This window comes from Dreissena polymorpha, chromosome 2, assembly GCF_020536995.1.
Source record: "Dreissena polymorpha isolate Duluth1 chromosome 2, UMN_Dpol_1.0, whole genome shotgun sequence".
Lineage (NCBI taxonomy): Eukaryota > Metazoa > Mollusca > Bivalvia > Myida > Dreissenidae > Dreissena > Dreissena polymorpha.
Window position 1 is genome coordinate 125,683,959 of NC_068356.1, and position 19,691 is coordinate 125,703,649.

The 19,691-nt window shown below is 39.5% G+C and overlaps 1 protein-coding gene across 1 annotated transcript in view; it reads right to left on the minus strand.

The window, feature by feature from the left end:
- LOC127868890 (exportin-6-like) overlaps nucleotides 1-19,691 on the minus strand; it is a 61,128-nt gene that overhangs the window by 3,770 nt on the left and 37,667 nt on the right. The window contains exons 14-23 of the mRNA XM_052411031.1: nucleotides 18,512-18,662; nucleotides 17,559-17,705; nucleotides 16,638-16,827; nucleotides 15,670-15,825; nucleotides 14,418-14,532; nucleotides 14,063-14,122; nucleotides 4,666-4,777; nucleotides 2,595-2,750; nucleotides 1,469-1,567; nucleotides 603-833 (exon numbers count right to left, since the gene is read on the minus strand). Coding sequence (XP_052266991.1) covers nucleotides 603-833; nucleotides 1,469-1,567; nucleotides 2,595-2,750; nucleotides 4,666-4,777; nucleotides 14,063-14,122; nucleotides 14,418-14,532; nucleotides 15,670-15,825; nucleotides 16,638-16,827; nucleotides 17,559-17,705; nucleotides 18,512-18,662 — 1,417 coding nt within the window. The remainder of the gene's footprint in view (nucleotides 1-602; nucleotides 834-1,468; nucleotides 1,568-2,594; nucleotides 2,751-4,665; nucleotides 4,778-14,062; nucleotides 14,123-14,417; nucleotides 14,533-15,669; nucleotides 15,826-16,637; nucleotides 16,828-17,558; nucleotides 17,706-18,511; nucleotides 18,663-19,691) is intronic.

Genomic DNA, 19,691 nt, shown 5'->3' on the forward strand with positions numbered 1-19,691 from the left:
TTTTGAAAGGGTTTATAAGAGCCATACACTCTATGTCACAATATATGAAAGTACACATTTCTTTATTTAAGACAGATACAAACATTACAAATAAGCCACGCTCTGTGAAAACAGGGCTTAATGCATGTGCTTAGTGTCTTCCAAGATTAGCCTTTGCAGTCTACACAGGCTAATCATGGGAAACACTTTGAGCCTAATCTGGATTTTAGTTAAGAAGAGACTTCCTTTAAATGAAAAACTAGAATAAAAGTGGAAAGTGTCGTCCCTGACAAGCCTGTGCAAACTGAACAGGCTAAACAGGGACGACACTTTTACAAATGCATTAACCCTTTCCCACTCAGAAGCGAACTGTAAATGGCTATGTGCAAACAGCATAAAACCAGAACAGCCTGCGGGTAAGCAGTCTGTTCAGGTTTTATACTGTTTGCTGCTCATCAGTATCTAAGGGTTGGAAATAAAGCATGGAAAAATTGAATCCAGTAAGAAAGGTCTTAAATTAAATTTAACTTTCAATGGGACTGCAAATGCGTAAAATTACGTATCTAAGTGGTAAAGGGTTTAACCCCATCTTCAAAGAGCAGGGCTTAAGTTCATTTAAAAACCTTTTCTGGTTTAAAGTTGCTTGTCAGCATATTCTTCTGTGTTCCATCAAGCCGTTCACAGCCTGTAAGGAACTGTGGCAGAAACTCTCCGTAGAACCGGTCAAAGTCTACAGACGCCATGTTGTACACTGTGACCACTATCTCTTCCTGCAGGAGGTCATGTGACTTGTGAACGAGCACCTGCAGCAACACGTTCATGAACTGCGTCTGCATTCCGCTGTAGAATATTGGCTGAAACCATAGAAACAGTTATCAAGTCTATGCTTTCCTGCAGTTTTTATGAAAATATTATTGATTTAAAACTGGCAATATTCTGTTGCAAAAATTCTTTCCTGTGTTATATAGGAAAATATCATTGGCAATTCTCTGTTTCAAACAGTGAAAAAAAAATTGACAACAGTATTTTTACACTATTTAAGTTTCATATTATTATTATTTAACTCTAAAAAAATATAAAATAAACAGTTGATAAGCACTACAAGAAAATTGTGTAATGTAAAAAGAAGTCCCAAACCTGATTATGGTATAGAAAAAACAGGCCTTATTTTAATTGCATAAATATTTATATCATCTTGTTTTAATAGAATCTTAATATTTTTTGCAGAACTGTTGTTCATCAGTCACCTAATCTCATCAATATTTTCATACTCCTACATAGCTTATAAACAACTTATGCCAATGAGGCTACAACATACACATCAGAACTCCAAATCATTGTTTATTCATCCATAAGCACAAATAAACTTATTAAAAAGACTCTTTAAGATACAAGTACCAGGCTATATTCAAGCAGCTTAAAGTGAACAAAACAAGACAACATACTCAAGAAATAAATCTTTAAAAGATTTAAAAAAATGAAGACATACCTTTTTATAAAGTCTCCATTTGGAGTTGAGTTTTTCTAAGGACTCAAGGTTTTGTCTAAACACTGTAATATCTGTTTGAAGAAATGACTGGCCATAGGACTGAAAATAATAAATATGGGCCGTGCTCTGTGAAAAGGGGGTTTACTGCATATGAGTAATGTCTTCCAGATAAGCCTGTGCAGTCTGCACAGGCTAATCAGGGACGACCCTTTCCGCTTTTCTGGTATTTTCTCTTTAAAGAAAGTCTCTTCAGTTCAGTTCTCTTCCAGTTTAGGTGGAAAGTGTTGTCCCTGATTAGCCTGTGAGGACAAATGGCGAAAAAGCTGCAAAACGAGAAACAGGCAAAATTCCTTTCTATGCGATTATTTCCACACAATGGCCATTCAGCTTTGAAAGTTTCAGCAAGATCCACCTGTACTTCAAGAGGAGGTAATACAAAATTGGGACTATACATTCTATAGTGGAAAAACAGACAAAGAACAATAATTCTGCCGAAACTAATTGCTACCATAATTGCTTTTTTGCCATCATCCACACATTAATGTCATACACTGGTAAAAATTTGAGTGAGATCCACCCAGTGGTTAAAAAATTGAAAACGCAAGTTTGAGGATGTGACAATAGACAAAGGGCCATAACTCTGCCAAAATCTAGTCTTATCAAAATTCCTGAAAGAACCACCCAGCAGTTAAAGAGGAGTTGAAAACACAAGCTTTGGGACATACTGGCTGACAAGTTCAATGCTTAACACATTCCACCCATGAGGGCATACAAATATCAATATAAATAACCATAGCTCAATGTAGCAGTTTTTACACTTGCTACATGTTGCAGGTGCAACTGATAGTCAATCCATTCTGAAAATATCCCAAAATGGAACATGGGGGGATGCAAAAAGGAAAAGAGACAGCAGTTGCTTTATTTTCTGTGTGTGAGTGCGTTTGTATTTCAGACTTTATTTACATCTCCTGCTGCATCTTCATGACTGCACTATGGAAAGACCTGCGCCTTAAACCTTTCAGGAGAAAAAGTTAGGTAATTTTAGCTGAAATAGGTGAAATTCACCCAGACTCCCCGGGTATTTTCCAAAGATATAATGGCCCTATACATGTCTATGAGTTTATACCTGCATGATGGCCACAAACTGCTGTTCATTCTCCAGGGTCTCCTCCTTGCTGTTGAGGGCTGTTAGGACGGAGCCCTTAAAGAAGTAGCGCCAGTTGTTCATCAGCAGCTCGTGGAGTAGCTCATAGAGCACCTGCTTCATATCTGGGGATGGACGCTGAAAACAGAAAAAAGGGGCTTAATGCATGAGCGTCAAGTGTCGTCCCAGATCATACTAGTAATATGGGAAGAAACTTTTCCCCATTTATGGAATTTTTTGTTTAACGGTAGTCTCCTCTAAAAAAATCTAATCTGGGCAGAAACTGTCGTCCCTGACTAGCCTCTGCAGACGGCACTGGCTTATCTTCACACACATGCTTAAAGTCCCGTTTTCCCAAAGCGAGACTTATTACACCTGCTTCATTGTCTTTGGTTGTTGTTTTATCATTTAAAACAGTATTTCAGTCATATCATATCAGTCAGTTATCATATTAACATTTTTCTTAGGTAAGCTGATTCACCAGTGCATAATGAACATACATATATCAGTAACTGACCCCTGCCTTAATTGAAGAGGCAGAGAATGGTCATGAATAGAATTTCAAAACAAATTTCCTAACAACTAAGGTCGCAAGGCTTTGAATCCAAATCCCAAAACATGACAGAGCACATGCTTGTTATCAGAGATTATTTTCCTTCTTTATAAAGTACTAAAAGCGGCACTTTCCCAACTACAAATTTCCAAATTGCGGTTCATAAAATTCCCAATGGAAGATTTTTTTCTTTTTTCATTTTTATAAAAATAAAAGAGATGTGTTTGTCAGAAACACAATGCCTCCTACTATGCTGCTTTGAATTAAAATTATATCTCTTTTTATTATATCCCTTTTAAAAAGATTTCTTCACTTGTGAAAATGATCTGTACCTGCCAAATGATATAAAATAGAAATTAAGGCTTGTTACTGCCCTTGGATTTTGTTTCTTGACCTTTTACCTTGAAGGATGACCTTGACCTTTACCACTCAAAATCTGAAGCTCCATGAGATACACATTAATGCCAAATATCAAGTTGCTTTCTTCAATATTGCAAAAGTTATGGCCAATGTTAAAGTTTTCAAACGGACGCACAGACTGATAGACAGACAGACGGACTGACAGTTGAACTGCTATATGCCACCTTATATATGCCAGTTAATTTCCCTATGCAGCTCTATGTCTTGAACCTAAGTAAATATAATATTGACACTTGACAACACTTAGGCATCAATTAAAAAAAATGTAGGTGCAAAATATCAAATACACCAATTTCCAATTTGAAGATCCCAATTTCAGGGTTTTTTGCGCAATTTGTCCCAATTGGGCTGGTACCAGTATTTTTCTTAATTGGGCACAAACAAATCGTTGGGCTGGGTTTGATGTTAGGTGCCTACACGAGAAACAAAAATCAACAGTACTTTCTTATTGAACTATTATTTTAATGCAAAAAACTGATTAAGATGGCCATTTTATTTTAAACTATCCTTTAAAAATGACACATTTTCACAATTGGTAATATAGAACATTATTGAACTGATATGTGCAAACAAATGTGAAGTTTGAATGGTACATGGTTTATTTACAAAATTATTTATTTATTGCAACTGTTTAGTCCTCTGCAAATTATGACCTTATCAACATGCAAATCTACAAAGAATAGTACAAAACAAGAAAAGTTTAGGTCAGTGTTGAAAATAGAGACAATTTTATGTGCAAGACTAAGAACATAAGAATTGAATGCCATGGCATAATCATTTGTGATGCCAAAAATACAGCCATTTATTCAGTAGGTTAAAATACAGCTGTGTTAATACCACAGGATGGAAAATTAGCTAGGCTTATGGCACCTGATGGAAATACAGCTAGGTTTATCACAGAGAGTAGGAATACATCTAGGGTATATCCAACAGTGCAAAAAAATAGCTAGGTTTATCACGTTGAAAGTAAACCAAGGTTTATCACAAAGTCTGAAAATACGGAGAGTGAAAGTAAACCTGTTGTAGGAAGGGGAATATGTGCCCTAAGACAGGTAAGACGTGCGTATCTATGGTCCCTACCTGTGCCAGGACAGGGTAGATGTACTCAATGCAGATGTTGATGATGCTGGGTAGAAATCTCTTGAAGGAGGCCCCAGGCTCCTGGACAATGATCTGTAAGATCTTCAGGAATCTGGAGAACAAAAGCATGCAGAAAACAATGGCATTGTTTAGATGAGCTCTTGGAAATCTGAGCTTAATTCATATGGGAAGTGTCGTTCATACAGGCTCAACCAAGATGAAACTTTCTGCTTTCATTGATTGTTTTGTTAAAGGATGTCTCTTTTGTAATGAAAATCCCTGATAAGCACACTGCACAGGCTACTCTGAGTAGACAATAAGCGCACATGCATAAAGCCCAGTTTTTGCAGGGCAAGCACAGATAATGAGTAACTTTTAACATATAGAGGAATGATAAAAACCGGGCCCATAACAACTGGCTTTTGTTAACTTATAATATCATTCAGGATGGTTTTAAGTATGTTTAATAAAAGAGACATCAGAATAATATAGGTTATATGGAAAAATATGTATAATTATCTCTAAAACTCACATCTTTAATTTTTACAATTCATGGACAGCAAATATCTGTTTTGTTATTTATTAGTGGACACTTTCCGCTAAATGTTTATATGCATGTGCTCAGGCTTTTTTTCTCCTCTATGTGAAGCAGACTTTTGTCCCTCAATTTGTGAAAAATTGAGTATTATTTTTCAAATTTTTGAAAAACAAGAGGGCCTGAAAGGCCCCAAGTCGCTCACCTGAAATAAAAATAAAATACCTGTTCTTTGCAGCCCAAGATATCAATAGAACAAATGTTCTAACCAAGTTTCATGAAGAATGAACAACAAATGGCCCCATGGCGGAAATGTTTTTCAACAGACTGGAACCATTTCTGAACTCGTCCAAGATATTATTGTGACAAATCTTCTGACAAAGTTTCATGAAGATCCAACAATAAATGTGGCCTCTAAAGTGTTAACAAGGCAAATATTCATGACGCACAACAGAAGACAGACATTTGACTAAAGGTGATCACAAAAGTTCACCATGAGCAAAAAATATTATGCTCATAAAGATTGTCACCATGTGTGAAGATCAGCAAGTGTCATTCAGATTGAACTAAAAATGTGACTAAAAGTATTCACAATGTTTTACTATAAACAACTGTGGTGATGCGGTCTCGTTCGCTTACGCAAGTGAACCGGTCATGGGACAGTTACGAGTTATGTAACTTTGTGAGCACTTATGTAATACGGAAATTAAGTCTAATTAAAGTACGCTTATTTCTAACTCACTTGCTGGTTGTAATTCAATTAACGAAAGGCGTCCAGTCAGATACGCCTGAATACACTCAAAGAATTAATCTATAAGTGAAAACCAAAGCAGCTTTAATGAAAATAACTTACTTTAGTCTAAAGAAATACCTCAATGAATGTAAAAAGAAGTTCACAATCTGTCAAAAAACTGATATAAGTATTAGTTACTGTTAGTCTAGAAGTTGCTTAAAAAATTTAGTTTATAAAATAAGTCTAACTTAATCTATAGAACACAATTTATGGAGAGTGGAACACTCCAGTGACTCAAATGTAAAAAATAAGAAGAATTTATAAAAGTTATTTCAATCAAAAGAGTCTTTCTAATTTAGAAAATGCCAAATAACAAGATTGCCATGGAAACAGTTTCATAGCACAGTAGTCTGCTAAATACATCAGTATGTTAACTTGGCTTATCAGTAAAGATCAAAGATAAGGCTCTACAGTGCATTAGTACATGTACAGTTATTTTATGACATAGGTTTATTAAATTGCATGCAAACTACTGTCTTTATGTACACCACATTTTATGAAAGAAGTCCCAGGTTTATACAAGGGAGTTAACTATTAGTTAACTATTAGAAAGTATGTACAGGTTATCTTTCTTTAACATTATGGCTTATCACAATTAGACTGTTTACATGTTTTCACTATAGAGAAAACTGCCCCACCCCCTGGCGACCATGTTTTTCCACCGATCTGGACCATTTTCGTACTCAACCGTCATATCCAGAAAACACATGTTCTGACCAAATTTCATGAAGATTGGACCAAAAATGTGACTTCTAGAGTGTTCACATGCTTTCACTATATACATATAGAAAAAACTGCCCCGCCCCCTGGCGGCCATGTTTTTTCACCGATCTGGACCATTTTCAAACTCGTCCGAGATATCAATGAAACCAATGTTTTGATCAAGTTTCATGATGATTGAACAAAATTTGTGACTTCTAGAGTGTTCACAAGGTTTCTCTACAGCCATATAAGGAATACTGCCCCCCCCCCCCCCCCCTGGCGGCTATGTTTTTCAAGGGACCGGAACCATTTTTGAACTAAACCAACATATCATTTAGACAAACATTTTGACAAAGTTACATGAAGATTGGGCATCAAATGTGACTTCTACAGTGTTCACAAGGTTTTTCTTTTTTTTGACCTAGTGACCTAGTTTTTGACCCAGCATGATCCAGTTTCGAACTCAGTCGAGGTATCAATGGGACAAATGTTCTGACCAAGTTTATCCATCATTCTCCATTTGTAATTTCCATTTACTGTGCACTCCCTCTGGTCTAGGGGACACAACCATCATAAAACTTCACCTCCATAATAACCTCCCCTGTACCCTTCCCAGTAGTACTACCCCTGCTGGCTCGCCCCACCCACACCAGCCTACACTTCCAAACTCTCTTTCTTTAAAACCCCCCAGGGTGGCATTATGTATTTTACCTATTAATAAATGCTTGCAGCTTTGTACATAATGTACATAATTTACTTTTATATAGAAACTTCTTTGTTTTGTTTAATTTTTAACTGTAAAATACATTGTTTTACCTTATAATTCTTACGTGGCCCTATAAAGGTAACCGTTTTTTGGCGACAAGTAAGTAATTAACTGTAATATACTAATATTACTATTGATTTTCTTTTAAATATTGTCTTAACGCCACTCTGGGGGGACGTTTCTTCTACATAGCCCAATACTCCTTAAGTTCCATACAGACAGGGTCTTATGTTGGAGCATTACGGCTATATTCCCTGTCTGCAAGTGTTTAATATAATTTTCCATATAACTGCATGTCCACATGCAAATTCTCTTTTCATATGAGAGCTATTCAACCAGGCGCTAACTTTCCTACTAATTAACGTTGTAAATAGTCATATTTTCCCACTGCCTAGATCTTGTTGTATGTCATTAAATTTAAACCTTAAATATACACCTAGTTTTGATACTTTATTATGTATGTAAATACATAGTGGCAATGTTAAACCACTTTGTGATCTGAAAAATCCTTAAATATTATTATTTGTTTTTGTTTTACAAACATATTACACATCCGTGTATTCCTTTTCTTTTCCATAAACATTATATTAAAAGTAATCCTATTTGGATTTTGACATTTAAAACACAGATCACAAAGTTTCAAGACTCCAACAACCCATTGCAGTAAATACTGAACAATGCGTCTAATAATGATGATACCACATATAATAAATAGTAAGTGTTTTCACCATAAATACTTATGAAAATTGGGCTATCCCTCTCCTCTCTCTTTTCAACACAAACAACATACATATCGATGGTCTCAATTTAAAATGTCGAACCTACAAAAACACAAGTTTTCAGGAGACCTATTTTAGTTAAACATTTCTTGCACAAAGTCAAATAAAGATTATTTTAAACATTTTTAAAATTGTCGCATGATAGACCATGTTCGTATGGAACTAATTTGACGTTAAGTTAATAAATCTGCTGTAAAATGTATCTTCGTCATTTAGACTTGCATTTATGTGATGTTTCGGCAAATTGGACAGCTTATTGTAATAGATTTTGTTTCAATAGAATAAATTTTTCCACTGTTGTCCGTTAGATATAGCAAAGCAATGCATTTTTTTCTGTTTTACACGGTGGAACAGAGGTGACAACCGCAATTCGTTATTTATAGTGTGGCCTCAACTTAGTAACTTGTGGGAACGACTAATAAAGTTGAGGGAACAACATCATAAGTTGTGGCTTCAACTTAATAACTTGTGGAAACAATTTTTAAAATAACTTGTGGAAACAACTACGTACGTTGTCCCCACAACTGTTTAAGTTGAGACCTCAGCTTAGTAACTTGTGGCCACAACTTCATAACTTGCTCCCAAAACTTATTAAATTGTGACCTCAACCTAGTAATTTGTTCATTTAACTTATTAAGTTATTCCTTCAACTAAATAACTTGTGGGAACAACTTATTTATTAAGTTGAGGCCTCAGCTCAGAAACTTGTGGCGACAACTTCATAACTTGTTCCCACAACTTATTAGTTTTTGCCTCAACTAAATAACTTGTGGGACCAACTAACTATGTTGAAACCACTAATTTAAGTTTAACCAATAATATCGGGCGTTTCATCTTTACCGTTTTATCACAATTAGTACCCCTTATTTTACTAGGTGCTCGGGTTCGAGCACTATCCCTGTTAGCTATGGATCCCCCGTTCGAGCCCTATCTGAGCACTTGCCATGTAAGTCATGGATTTCAGATTTGAGCCCCTATCTGAGCGATCGCCAAGTTAGCGACTTGGTTCAGGGCTCGAACCCTGTTGTGAAAACTAGGCACATAAGCGACGGATTCCGGTTGGGAATCCAGGTCTGATACCTCCCTTTTTAAACGATGGGTCTTTGGGTTTTAGCCCCAGTCTAAGGACTTTCCCTGTAAGCGACTTGGATTCCAGTCTGAGCATTCGCACCCTACGTAACGGATCCCGGCTTGGATGCCCTGCTTGAGCACTCACCCTGTATGCTATGCCCCCGGGCTAAAATCCCTGTTTAAGTACTTACCATTTAAGCGAACGGACCCTGATCAAAGTCGTAGTCTTATCGCCGGACCCGAAAAATGCGGGATTTATAGCTTACAGGGCTAGTGCTCAGACCGGCGCTAGAACCCGAACACCCATAGCTTGCGAGGCTAGCTCTCATTTCCGGACTCGAAAGCGGGAAATGTTGCTTACGAAGCTCATTTCCGCAGCCCGTCGCTAAGTAGGCGGGTGCTCAGTATGGTATGTTAGCGACGGCTGTTTGGTTCGAGTCCCTGTGTGAACCCGTAGCTTTCGGTGCGAACGCTCAGACTGAGGTTTGCAACCGGGATCCTTCCCTTACTGGGCAAGAGCTAAGACACAGGCTTGAACCCGGGATCCATAGCTTTCAGGACTAGTACTCAGACTGGGGCTCGAACCCGGGACCGGTCACTGTTGGTGCAAATTCTCACATCGGAATTCGAGCCGTCGCTTATAGGGTAAATCCTCAAACCGAGGATTGATCTAGAGACCCAAAGCTTTCAGGGCTAGTGCTCGAACTATGATTCGAACCCCGAGGCCGTCGAAAACTCCGTATTAGATTTTCAGACCGTCGAAAACTTAGGCATCTTGCACTCGCCTCGTAAGCGATGGTTCCCGGGATCGAGCCCCGGTCAGAGGAATCGCCCTTTACAAGAAGCGTCCCGGGTTCAAATCCAAAAACCATGGGACTCGAAACCGGGATCCGACGCGTACGTTGCTAGTGCTCAGACCGGGGATGGAACCCTGAACCCAGTCGCAAACAAGGCAAGTGCTCAGACAATTGTGGTCTTAACTTAGTAACTTGCGGCCAGAAGTTATAAAGTTGAAGGAACAACTTACTAAGTTGAAACCTCAACTTAATAAGTTGTAGGAACAAGCTATTAGTTGCGGCCACAAGTTACTAAGTTAATACCTCAACATTTTATATTATTTTGATATCTTTTTGCGTTCATCAATGCTATAAAATGTACATCATTTAATTATTTTATAAGCAAACGTTTACGTTTCGTCAATTTGCCTTAAAATGCATGGCTATATTGATACTTTAATATATTAATAAGCTCGCAAAATGCCGACGTAACAATTTTTTTCAGCTTCGTCATTTTGACTTCAAGCAATTGCGGTTCGTCATTACATCACGTGACTATATGGAGCTGTTGCGATTGGTTAACTATTTTGTTGTTTTGGGGGTATATGTGCATTGATTTCCCGCTTTACACAATATCAAAATCGCGAAATGCCAAAAATGTAGGTTCGTCATTTTAAATTGGGACCATCGATATAATAATAATAAAAATAACAATAATATTAATATAACATCTTCATAGTGGTTAAATAACATATACCAATCATATTAAATTCAAATAGATTCAGGTATTAATGGATGTAATTATTCTGTCTTGTTTCATACATTTCCTAATGAAATTCTGCTTTGTTTACATTTTAAAAGTGCAAAAGAGCAGACGCAAACATTATGATTGGTTATCTCTTTCACCTCCGTGCAAGAGCAGACGCCCACGTCAAGGTCATTCTTTGTGTGAATTTTTCATCCCAAAACAGATTGACCTACTTGCGTTTGCGCGGACGTTAAAGAGATAACCAATCAGAGCCATGCTTTTAAATACTGTCAACCAATGAAAACGCCGCTTTCTAACAGCTTTAGGCAAGACATTGCTTATTAATTTTATTGAGTACTGCGTTTTTAACGCTTTTTTAATAAGTAAAGTACAGATATTTTTAAACCAATAGATTTTTATTGAAGCACCGCATCAACACTGCAATTTATTGTTGTATTATAAATGGTACAGCCCAGTAAAATCGGGCTGACCATATTATAGCCGTTTTCGGCTTTTTTAACGTAGAGTTTTAAGTTAAGCAGTGTGCTCGGGCAATTGTTTCTAACCGAAGTCCCCAGGGTAAACAACCCCATTAGTTAGTTAGTTGACCAAGTTTCATGAAGATCAGACAATAAATGTGGCCTCTGGAGTGTTCACAAGGCAAATGTTGACGCCGCACAACGCATGACGGACAAAAGTCGATCACAAAAGCTCACCATGAGCACGTTGTGCTCAGGTGAGCTAAAAAGAGGTGCACATTTTTTTAATTGTTCAAATTTCAGTCATTTACTTTTTACAATTTCGGAATATTTTAGTGGCAAAGTTCTCAAAAAAGGGCTGCATGTACTGATGTACTGCATATTTCCCATACTTGTTGATAACCCTGTGTGTAGCCCCACCCTCAGAACTTACTTCTCTATAACCCTGTGTGCAGCCCCACTCTCACGACTTACTTCTCTATGACCCTGTGTGCAGCCCCACTCTCATGACTTACTCCTTTATAACCCTGTGTGCAGCCCCACTCTCATGACTTACTTCTCTATGACCCTGTGTGCAGCCCCACTCTCATGACTTACTTCTCTATAACCATGTGTGCAGCACCATTCTCATGACTTACTTCTCTTTAATACTGTGTGCAGCCCCACTCTCATGACTTACTTCTCTATGACCCTGTGTGCAGCCCCACTCTCATGACTTACTTCTCTATGACCCTGTGTGCAGCACCACTCTTATGACTTACTTCTCTATGACCATGTGTGCAGCCCCACTCTCATGACTTACTTCTTTGTGACCCTGTGTGCAGCACCACTCTCATCACTTACTTCTCTCTGACCCTGTGTGCAGCAACACGCTCATGACTTACTTCTCTGTGACCCTGTGTGCAGCACCACTCTCATCACTTACTTCTCTATGACCCTGTGTGCAGCCCCACTCTCATCACTTACTTCTCTGTGACCCTGTGTGCAGCACCACTCTCATCACTTACTTCTCTCTGACCCTGTGTGCAGCAACACGCTCATGACTTACTTCTCTATGACCCTGTGTGCAGCCCCACGCTCATGACTTACTTCTCTATGACCCTGTGTGCAGCCCCACTCTCATCACTTACTTCTCGATGACCCTTTGTGCAGCCCCACGCTCATGACTTACTTCTCTATGACCCTGTGTGCAGCCCCACTCTCATGACTTACTTCTCTATGACCCTGTGTGCAGCACCACTCTCATCACTTACTTCTCTATGACCCTGTGTGCAGCCCCACTCTCATTACTTACTTTTCTATGACCCTGTGTGCAGCCCCACTCTCATGACTCACTTCTCTATGACCCTGTGTGCAGCCCCACGCTCATGACTTACTTCTCTATAACCCTGTGTGCAGCCCCACGCTCATGACTTACTTCTCTATGACCCTGTGTGCAGCCCCACTCTCATGACTTACTTCTCTATGACCCTGTGTGCAGCCCCACTCTCATCACTTACTTCTCTATGACCCTGTGTGCAGCCCCACGCTCATGACTTACTTCTCTATAACCCTGTGAGCAGCCCCATTCTCATGACTAACTTCTATATGACCCTGTGTGCAGCCCCACTCTCATGACTTATTTCTCTATAACCCTGTGTGCAGCACCACGCTCATGACTTACTTCTCTTTAATACTGTGTGCAGCCCCACTCTCATGACTTACTTCTCTATAACCCTGTGTGCAGCACCACCTCATCACTTACTTCTCTCTTACCCTGTGTGCAGCCACACGCTCATGACTTACTTCTCTATGACCCTGTGAGCAGCCCCACTCTCATGACTTACTTCTCTATGACCCTGTGTGCAGCACCACGCTCATGACTTACTTCTTTATAACCCTGTGTGCAGCCCCACGCTCATGACTTACTTCTCTATGACCCTGTGTGCAGCCCCACTCTCATGACTTACTTCTCTATGACCCTGTGTGCAGCCCCACTCTCATCACTTACTTCTCTATGACCCTGTGTGCAGCCCCACGCTCATGACTTACTTCTCTATAACCCTGTGAGCAGCCCCATTCTCATGACTAACTTCTCTATGACCCTGTGTGCAGCCCCACTCTCATGACTTATTTCTCTATAACCCTGTGTGCAGCACCACTCTCATGACTTACTTCTCTTTAATACTGTGTGCAGCCCCACTCTCATGACTTACTTCTCTATAACCCTGTGTGCAGCACCACCTCATCACTTACTTCTCTCTTACCCTGTGTGCAGCCACACGCTCATGACTTACTTCTCTATGACCCTGTGTGCAGCCCCACTCTCATTACTTACTTCTATATGAACCTGTGAGCAGCCCCACTCTCATGACTTACTTCTCTATGACCCTGTGTGCAGCCCCACTCTCATGACTTACTTCTCTATGACCCTGTCTGCAGCCCCACTCTCATGACTTACTTCTCTATAACCCTGTGAGCAGCCCCACTCTAATGACTTACTTCTCTATGACCCTGTGTGCAGCCCAACTCTCATGACTTACTTCCCCATGACCCTGTGAGCAGCCCCACTCTCCGTGTGTGCAGCCCCACTCTCATGACTTACTTCTCTATAACCATGTGAGCAGCCCCACGCTCATGACTTACTTCTCTATGACCCTGTGTGCAGCCCCACTCTCATGACTTACTTCTCTATGACCCTGTGTGCAGCCCCACTCTCATGACTTACTTCTCTATGACCCTGTGTGCAGCCCCACTCTCATGACTTACTTCTCTATAACCCTGTGTGCAGCCCCACTCTCATGACTCAAAGTCTCAGCAAGCTGCTCCCTGCAATAAAAGCAACACAGTTGGCATGGTAACTAACAGCATGGTTGACATGGTTACAAACAGCACGGGTAACATGGTAACAGGAACTGATATGTTATTGAATGTTTCTTTGTATATGCACCACACTCTTTGAAAACCTGGTTTAATGCATGTCCATAAAGTCAATCCAGATAAGCCTGTGCATTCCACATAGGACACCATTTTACACACATGCATCAAACTCTGTATTCCCAGAGAAAGGTTCATTTTCTGCTGAAGATACCCCAGAGCCAGTACTGGAACCTCCCCTACTCACTTGTTGAAGAGGGCCATGAAGGTCTGGATGGTTTGCTCAGTGAAGGGGATTCCCATCTGGACCCTACAAGACTGGAACAGGGCCAGGAAAAATGCCAGGATATCCTCTAGCACCTCTGGAATATAACATAGTTCAGTACAACCATCTGCCTTGAGTTATATCACAATTCACAGTAGTGCACTCTGCCTTGTGTAATATCACATAGCACTGAAGCACAATCTGCCTTGTGTAATATCACAGCATGCAGAAGTACAGTTTGTCTTGTGAAATATCACATAGTGAAGAAGTACACTCTGCATAATCAGATAGGACATAAGTACAATCTGCCATGTGTGATATCACATCGAACATAAGAACAATCTTTTCCTTATGTAATATCACATAAGACATAAGTTCAATCTGCCATATGTGATTTCACATAGGACATACATACAATCTGCCTTATGTGATATCACATTGGACATAAGTACAATCTGCCATATGTGATATCAGATAGCACATAAATACAATCTGCCATATGTGATATCACATAGGACATAAGTACAATCTGCCATATGTGATATCACATAGAACATAAGTACAATCTGCCATATGTGGTATCACAAAGGACATAAGTACAATCTCTTCCTTATGTGATATCACTTAGGACATAAGTACAATCTGCCTTAGGTGATATCACAAAGTGCAGAAGTACAATCTGCCATGTGTTATATCACATAGTACAGTTTGTCACTGACCAATGACAATGGCAGAGGTGAAAGCGAAACCATGTTCGACGATTATTTGGATTACTATCTATATTGATGACATGGATGTTATTTATCTAGTTCCCTTCATATTTCTTCAAAAACTCTGCCAGTTCTCCACTTTCGATATCATTAAAATAGTTCAATAAATCTTACAAATATTTAATTTTGATACCGAAGTTAAAAATAAAACTAGCAAAAGTTGATATAAGCCTCATTCTGAGAAAATTGTGCTTAATGCATTTGTATCAAGTGTTGTCCCAGATTATCGCACAGGCCTATAATGGACAACACTTTCCGCTTTTATAAAAAAAAAATCGTTTAATGAAGTCCCTTTGAAAGAAAAATCCAGTCAAGGCTGAAAGTGTTATGTCTGACAAGACTGTGCAGACTGCACAGGCTAATCTGGGATGGCACTTTACGCGCATGCATTAAGCCCAGTTTTCCCAGAACGAGGCTCATATTTGAACTGAAAAGTACTCCATAAATTTTGTTGGAACAATTACCAGGCTGATGTATGAACACTGGGAACACATTGAGTGTGATATTGACGATGTCGGCCATGGACTGGTAGCAGATCTGTTTGGCCTTGACTACCTCACCCGACACACCCTCCACCCAGTCTACAAGGAGGCGCAGACAGGTATGCAACACCGGTTTGGCTGTAACAGACATAACATAGGCTACAGTAGATGCAACATGAGTAAACCAGTCTACAAGCAGATGCAGACTGGTATGCAACACTGGTTTGGCTGTAACAGACATAACATATGTTACATGGGTAAACCAGTCAACTAGCAGGCCCAGACTGGTATTCAACACTGGTTTGGGTGTAACAGATGTAACATGGATAACAGTAGATGTAACATGGGTAAACCAGTCTACAAGCAACACTGGCTTTGCTGCAGCAGTTGTAACATGGTTAACAAGATGTGATGTTTCATGATTAAAAACAGTTGACAACAAGACTCAAAACATGCAGATTTACCGCTGGATATTTGCTCTAATACATTCCTGAAGAGGCCTGCCCACTTGAGTTTGCAGGGCACAAAATATAACAATACAGGTCAGATAAAATCATTTCCTCGAAATGGAAACCTGTCTTACGTAAAATAACCAAGTTTTACACGCAAAATATTTGGAGCTCTCTTAGCACATGGTACATGCACTTCAGTATCAGATATATTTATCCACTAAAATATAATGAGCCACTTTCTGTGAAAACTATGCTTCATATGTATATGTATTAAGGGTCATACCAGATAAGCCTATACATTTACGCTTTTACGAAATATTTTTGTTTAAAATAAGTCTTTTATATATGAAAATCCACTTAAGGTGGACAGTTTGATGCCTCAATGCACATGCTTTTCATCTGGGTTGACAAACTACTCAGATGCATTAAGTCCGGATTCCCAGAACAAGGCCCAAATAGTCTCTATATAATAGACACAAAAACGTCCATCCGTCTCACCTTCCTCTTGTGCCACCTTGTTATTTATAAGCATGGACGTGTCCTTCAAGTGGAGTAGTGGAGCTGCCATCTGGTGGCAGAATGTCTGATGATGCAAGGCACGGCTCGCCCAGTCCTGCTCAGCATCAGGCACGTTGTTCCATGGCAACAGAAGGTACAGGCTGAGGGAGCGGTATAACAGCAGCTGGATCTTAAACAATGTGTATTAACATAAGAAAAGAAAGAATGCAGAGAGTTTATCAATATTTATGATTTGAACATCTAATTGGAAAAAAATTGACTTATTGCATATGTGTTAAGTGTGGACACATATTAGACTGTGCTGTCTGCACATAATAATCAGGGACTACACTTTCTGTCTTCACTGGATTTTCACAAAGAAGTTACTTTCTGTAAATGACAAGAAGCATAAAAGGGAAAAAGTATCATCCCTGATTAGCCCATGCGATCTGCACAGGCTTAATTGGGACAACACTTTAAGAAAATTAATTTGGCCATGCTCTGTTAAAAGGAGGTTTAATGCTTGTGCATAAAGTGTTGTCCCAGATTAGCCTGTGAAGTCCACACAGGCTAATCAGGGACGGTACTTTCCGCTTTTATGGGGTTTTTCAATTGAAGAAAGTTTCTTCTTAGCAAATATCCAGGTAAGGCGGGAAGTGTCATCTCTGATTTGCCTTTGCGGACTGCTCAGGATAATCTGGGCCGACACTTTACGCACATGCATTAAATCCCACTTTCACAGAGCAAGGCTCAAAAAGAACAGTTTTTCCAGAATGCCGCTCATTAATTTACATGAGCAAAGAAAGAATGTACACATTTTATCAATATTAATTGTTTTCATGTTTAAGCTTGGATTCAAGTAGACAGAAGTTGGGACTTGTTCTGTACATAGTTGAGTTCTCTACATACTTAAGTGCATACCTCCTGAATGCAGCCCCTATACACGCCTTGACTAGCTGAGTTATACAGCCCCTGTATGCAGGGAACCTGTAGTAGGAAGTTGGGACGTACTGTGGACACCAGGGAGGACAGAAGGTGGGCGGCAGAGTGCGATATCTTGTCTGGGATCTGAAATGTAACAGTGGGATATCTTGTCTGGGAACTGAAATGTAACAGTGGGATATCTTGTATGAGATCTGAAATATAACAGTGGGGTATCTTGAAATGAAATGTAACAGTCACTGAGATATCTTTTCTGGGATTTGAAATGTAACAGTCACTATGGGATATATTGTCTGGGATCTAAAATGTTACAGGCACTGAGATATCTTGTCTTGAATCAGAAATGTAACAGTCACTGAGATATCTTGTCTAGAATCCAAAATATAACAGTCACTGAGATATTTTGTCTGGGATTTCAAATGTAACAGTCACTGAGATATCTTGTATGGGATCTGAACTGTAACAGCCACCGAGATATCTTGTATGGGATCAGAAACGAAATAGTCATTTAGATATCTTGTCTGGGATCTAAAATGTTACAGTCACTCAGATATCTTGTATGGGATCTGAAACGTAACAGTCACTGAGATATGTTGTCTGGGATATTGAATGTGACAGTCACTGAAATATATTATCTGGAATCTGTAATGAAACAGTCACAGAGATATCTTGTTTTTGGGATCTGAAATGTAACAGTCACTGAGATATATTGTCTGGGAATAAGATCTTTACATTTGAATTAAATATTTTAGCATAAATTCCCTTTAAATTGGTAAAAAACTATATATGTTTTATAAATAAAAATTAGGAATTACTCAAGAAACAATATTAAAATAGAATGTTCTGCACAAAAGAATTTTCAGAATCTGAGTGGTCAAAGCTTAACAATGTCTCCTTATCGCCAATACACAAGGTACAAAACATGACGATACCGATTGGTCAAAGAGCCTCGTGACAGCGCCGAGCAGCGTAGTAAGCATCTCTGTGAACTTGAGTCTCTGGTCCGGGTAGCTTGAAGACTCATTGTAGAACTGTAGCAGCCAATGGCAGAACGGCTTGATGGCTGCAAGGGCTTGGGCATGACTGAAATACCGAGTCACAATGTGCGTACCTTGCCTAGCTCTGGGAAAATGGGGCTTAATGCATGTGGGTAAAGTATTTCCCAGATTAGCCTGCGCAGTCAGGATGACCCTTTCTGATTTTTGGAACTTAAAGTTTAAAGGAAGTCTCTTCTAAATAAATATTCAGACTTGGTGTAAAGTGTTGTTCCTGATAAGCCTGTGCAGATTGCACTTTAAGCATAAGCATTTAGCCCAGTGGTTGGATGACTTATTGTAACTGGAGCAGCAAATAGCACAAATGCTTGAAGGCCACCAGCGCTTTCGGAGTGATATACATACCCAGAACAATTTGTGCCTCACTCTGGGACAATCGGATTTGATGCATTTGAGTTAAGTGTCATCCCAGATTAGCCTGTGCAGGCTGCACTAACTATTCAGGGATGTCACGTTCCCATTTTTTTAATTATCCCGACGCATTTGAAAAGCGTGGGGATATTGTGGTTATCTCTGCCGTGCGTCCGTCCTGGCCACTGTCTCCTTCTACGCAATTAGCAATAGAACCTTAAAACTTACGCGCATGGTAGCTATGAGCATATGTGCGACCCTACACTATTTGGAATTTTGATCTGATCCCTGGGTCAAAAGTAATGGGGGTTGGGGTGCAGCCGGGTCAGAGATTTTCACTCATTTCTTTAGGTTATTTTACAGTAACTTCTTTATTTCTACACCAATTTACTTCAAATTGATACTGAAGCTCTCTTATGACAATACGGTCAATTATGCATGGCCGCATTACCAACCCTGGGGCGCCCCGCCCACATAGACCACACCCACCAAAAATTGCCTTTTACTATAATTTCTGAATTTCTACACCGATTCACTTAAAATTGATACTGAACCTCTCTTATGACAATACGGTCAATCTCAACTATGCATGGCCTCATTACCAATCCTGGGGCACCCCACCCACATAGACCACACACACCCAAAATTGCCTTTTACTATAATTTCATCATTTCTACACCGATTCACTTCAAATTGATACTGAACC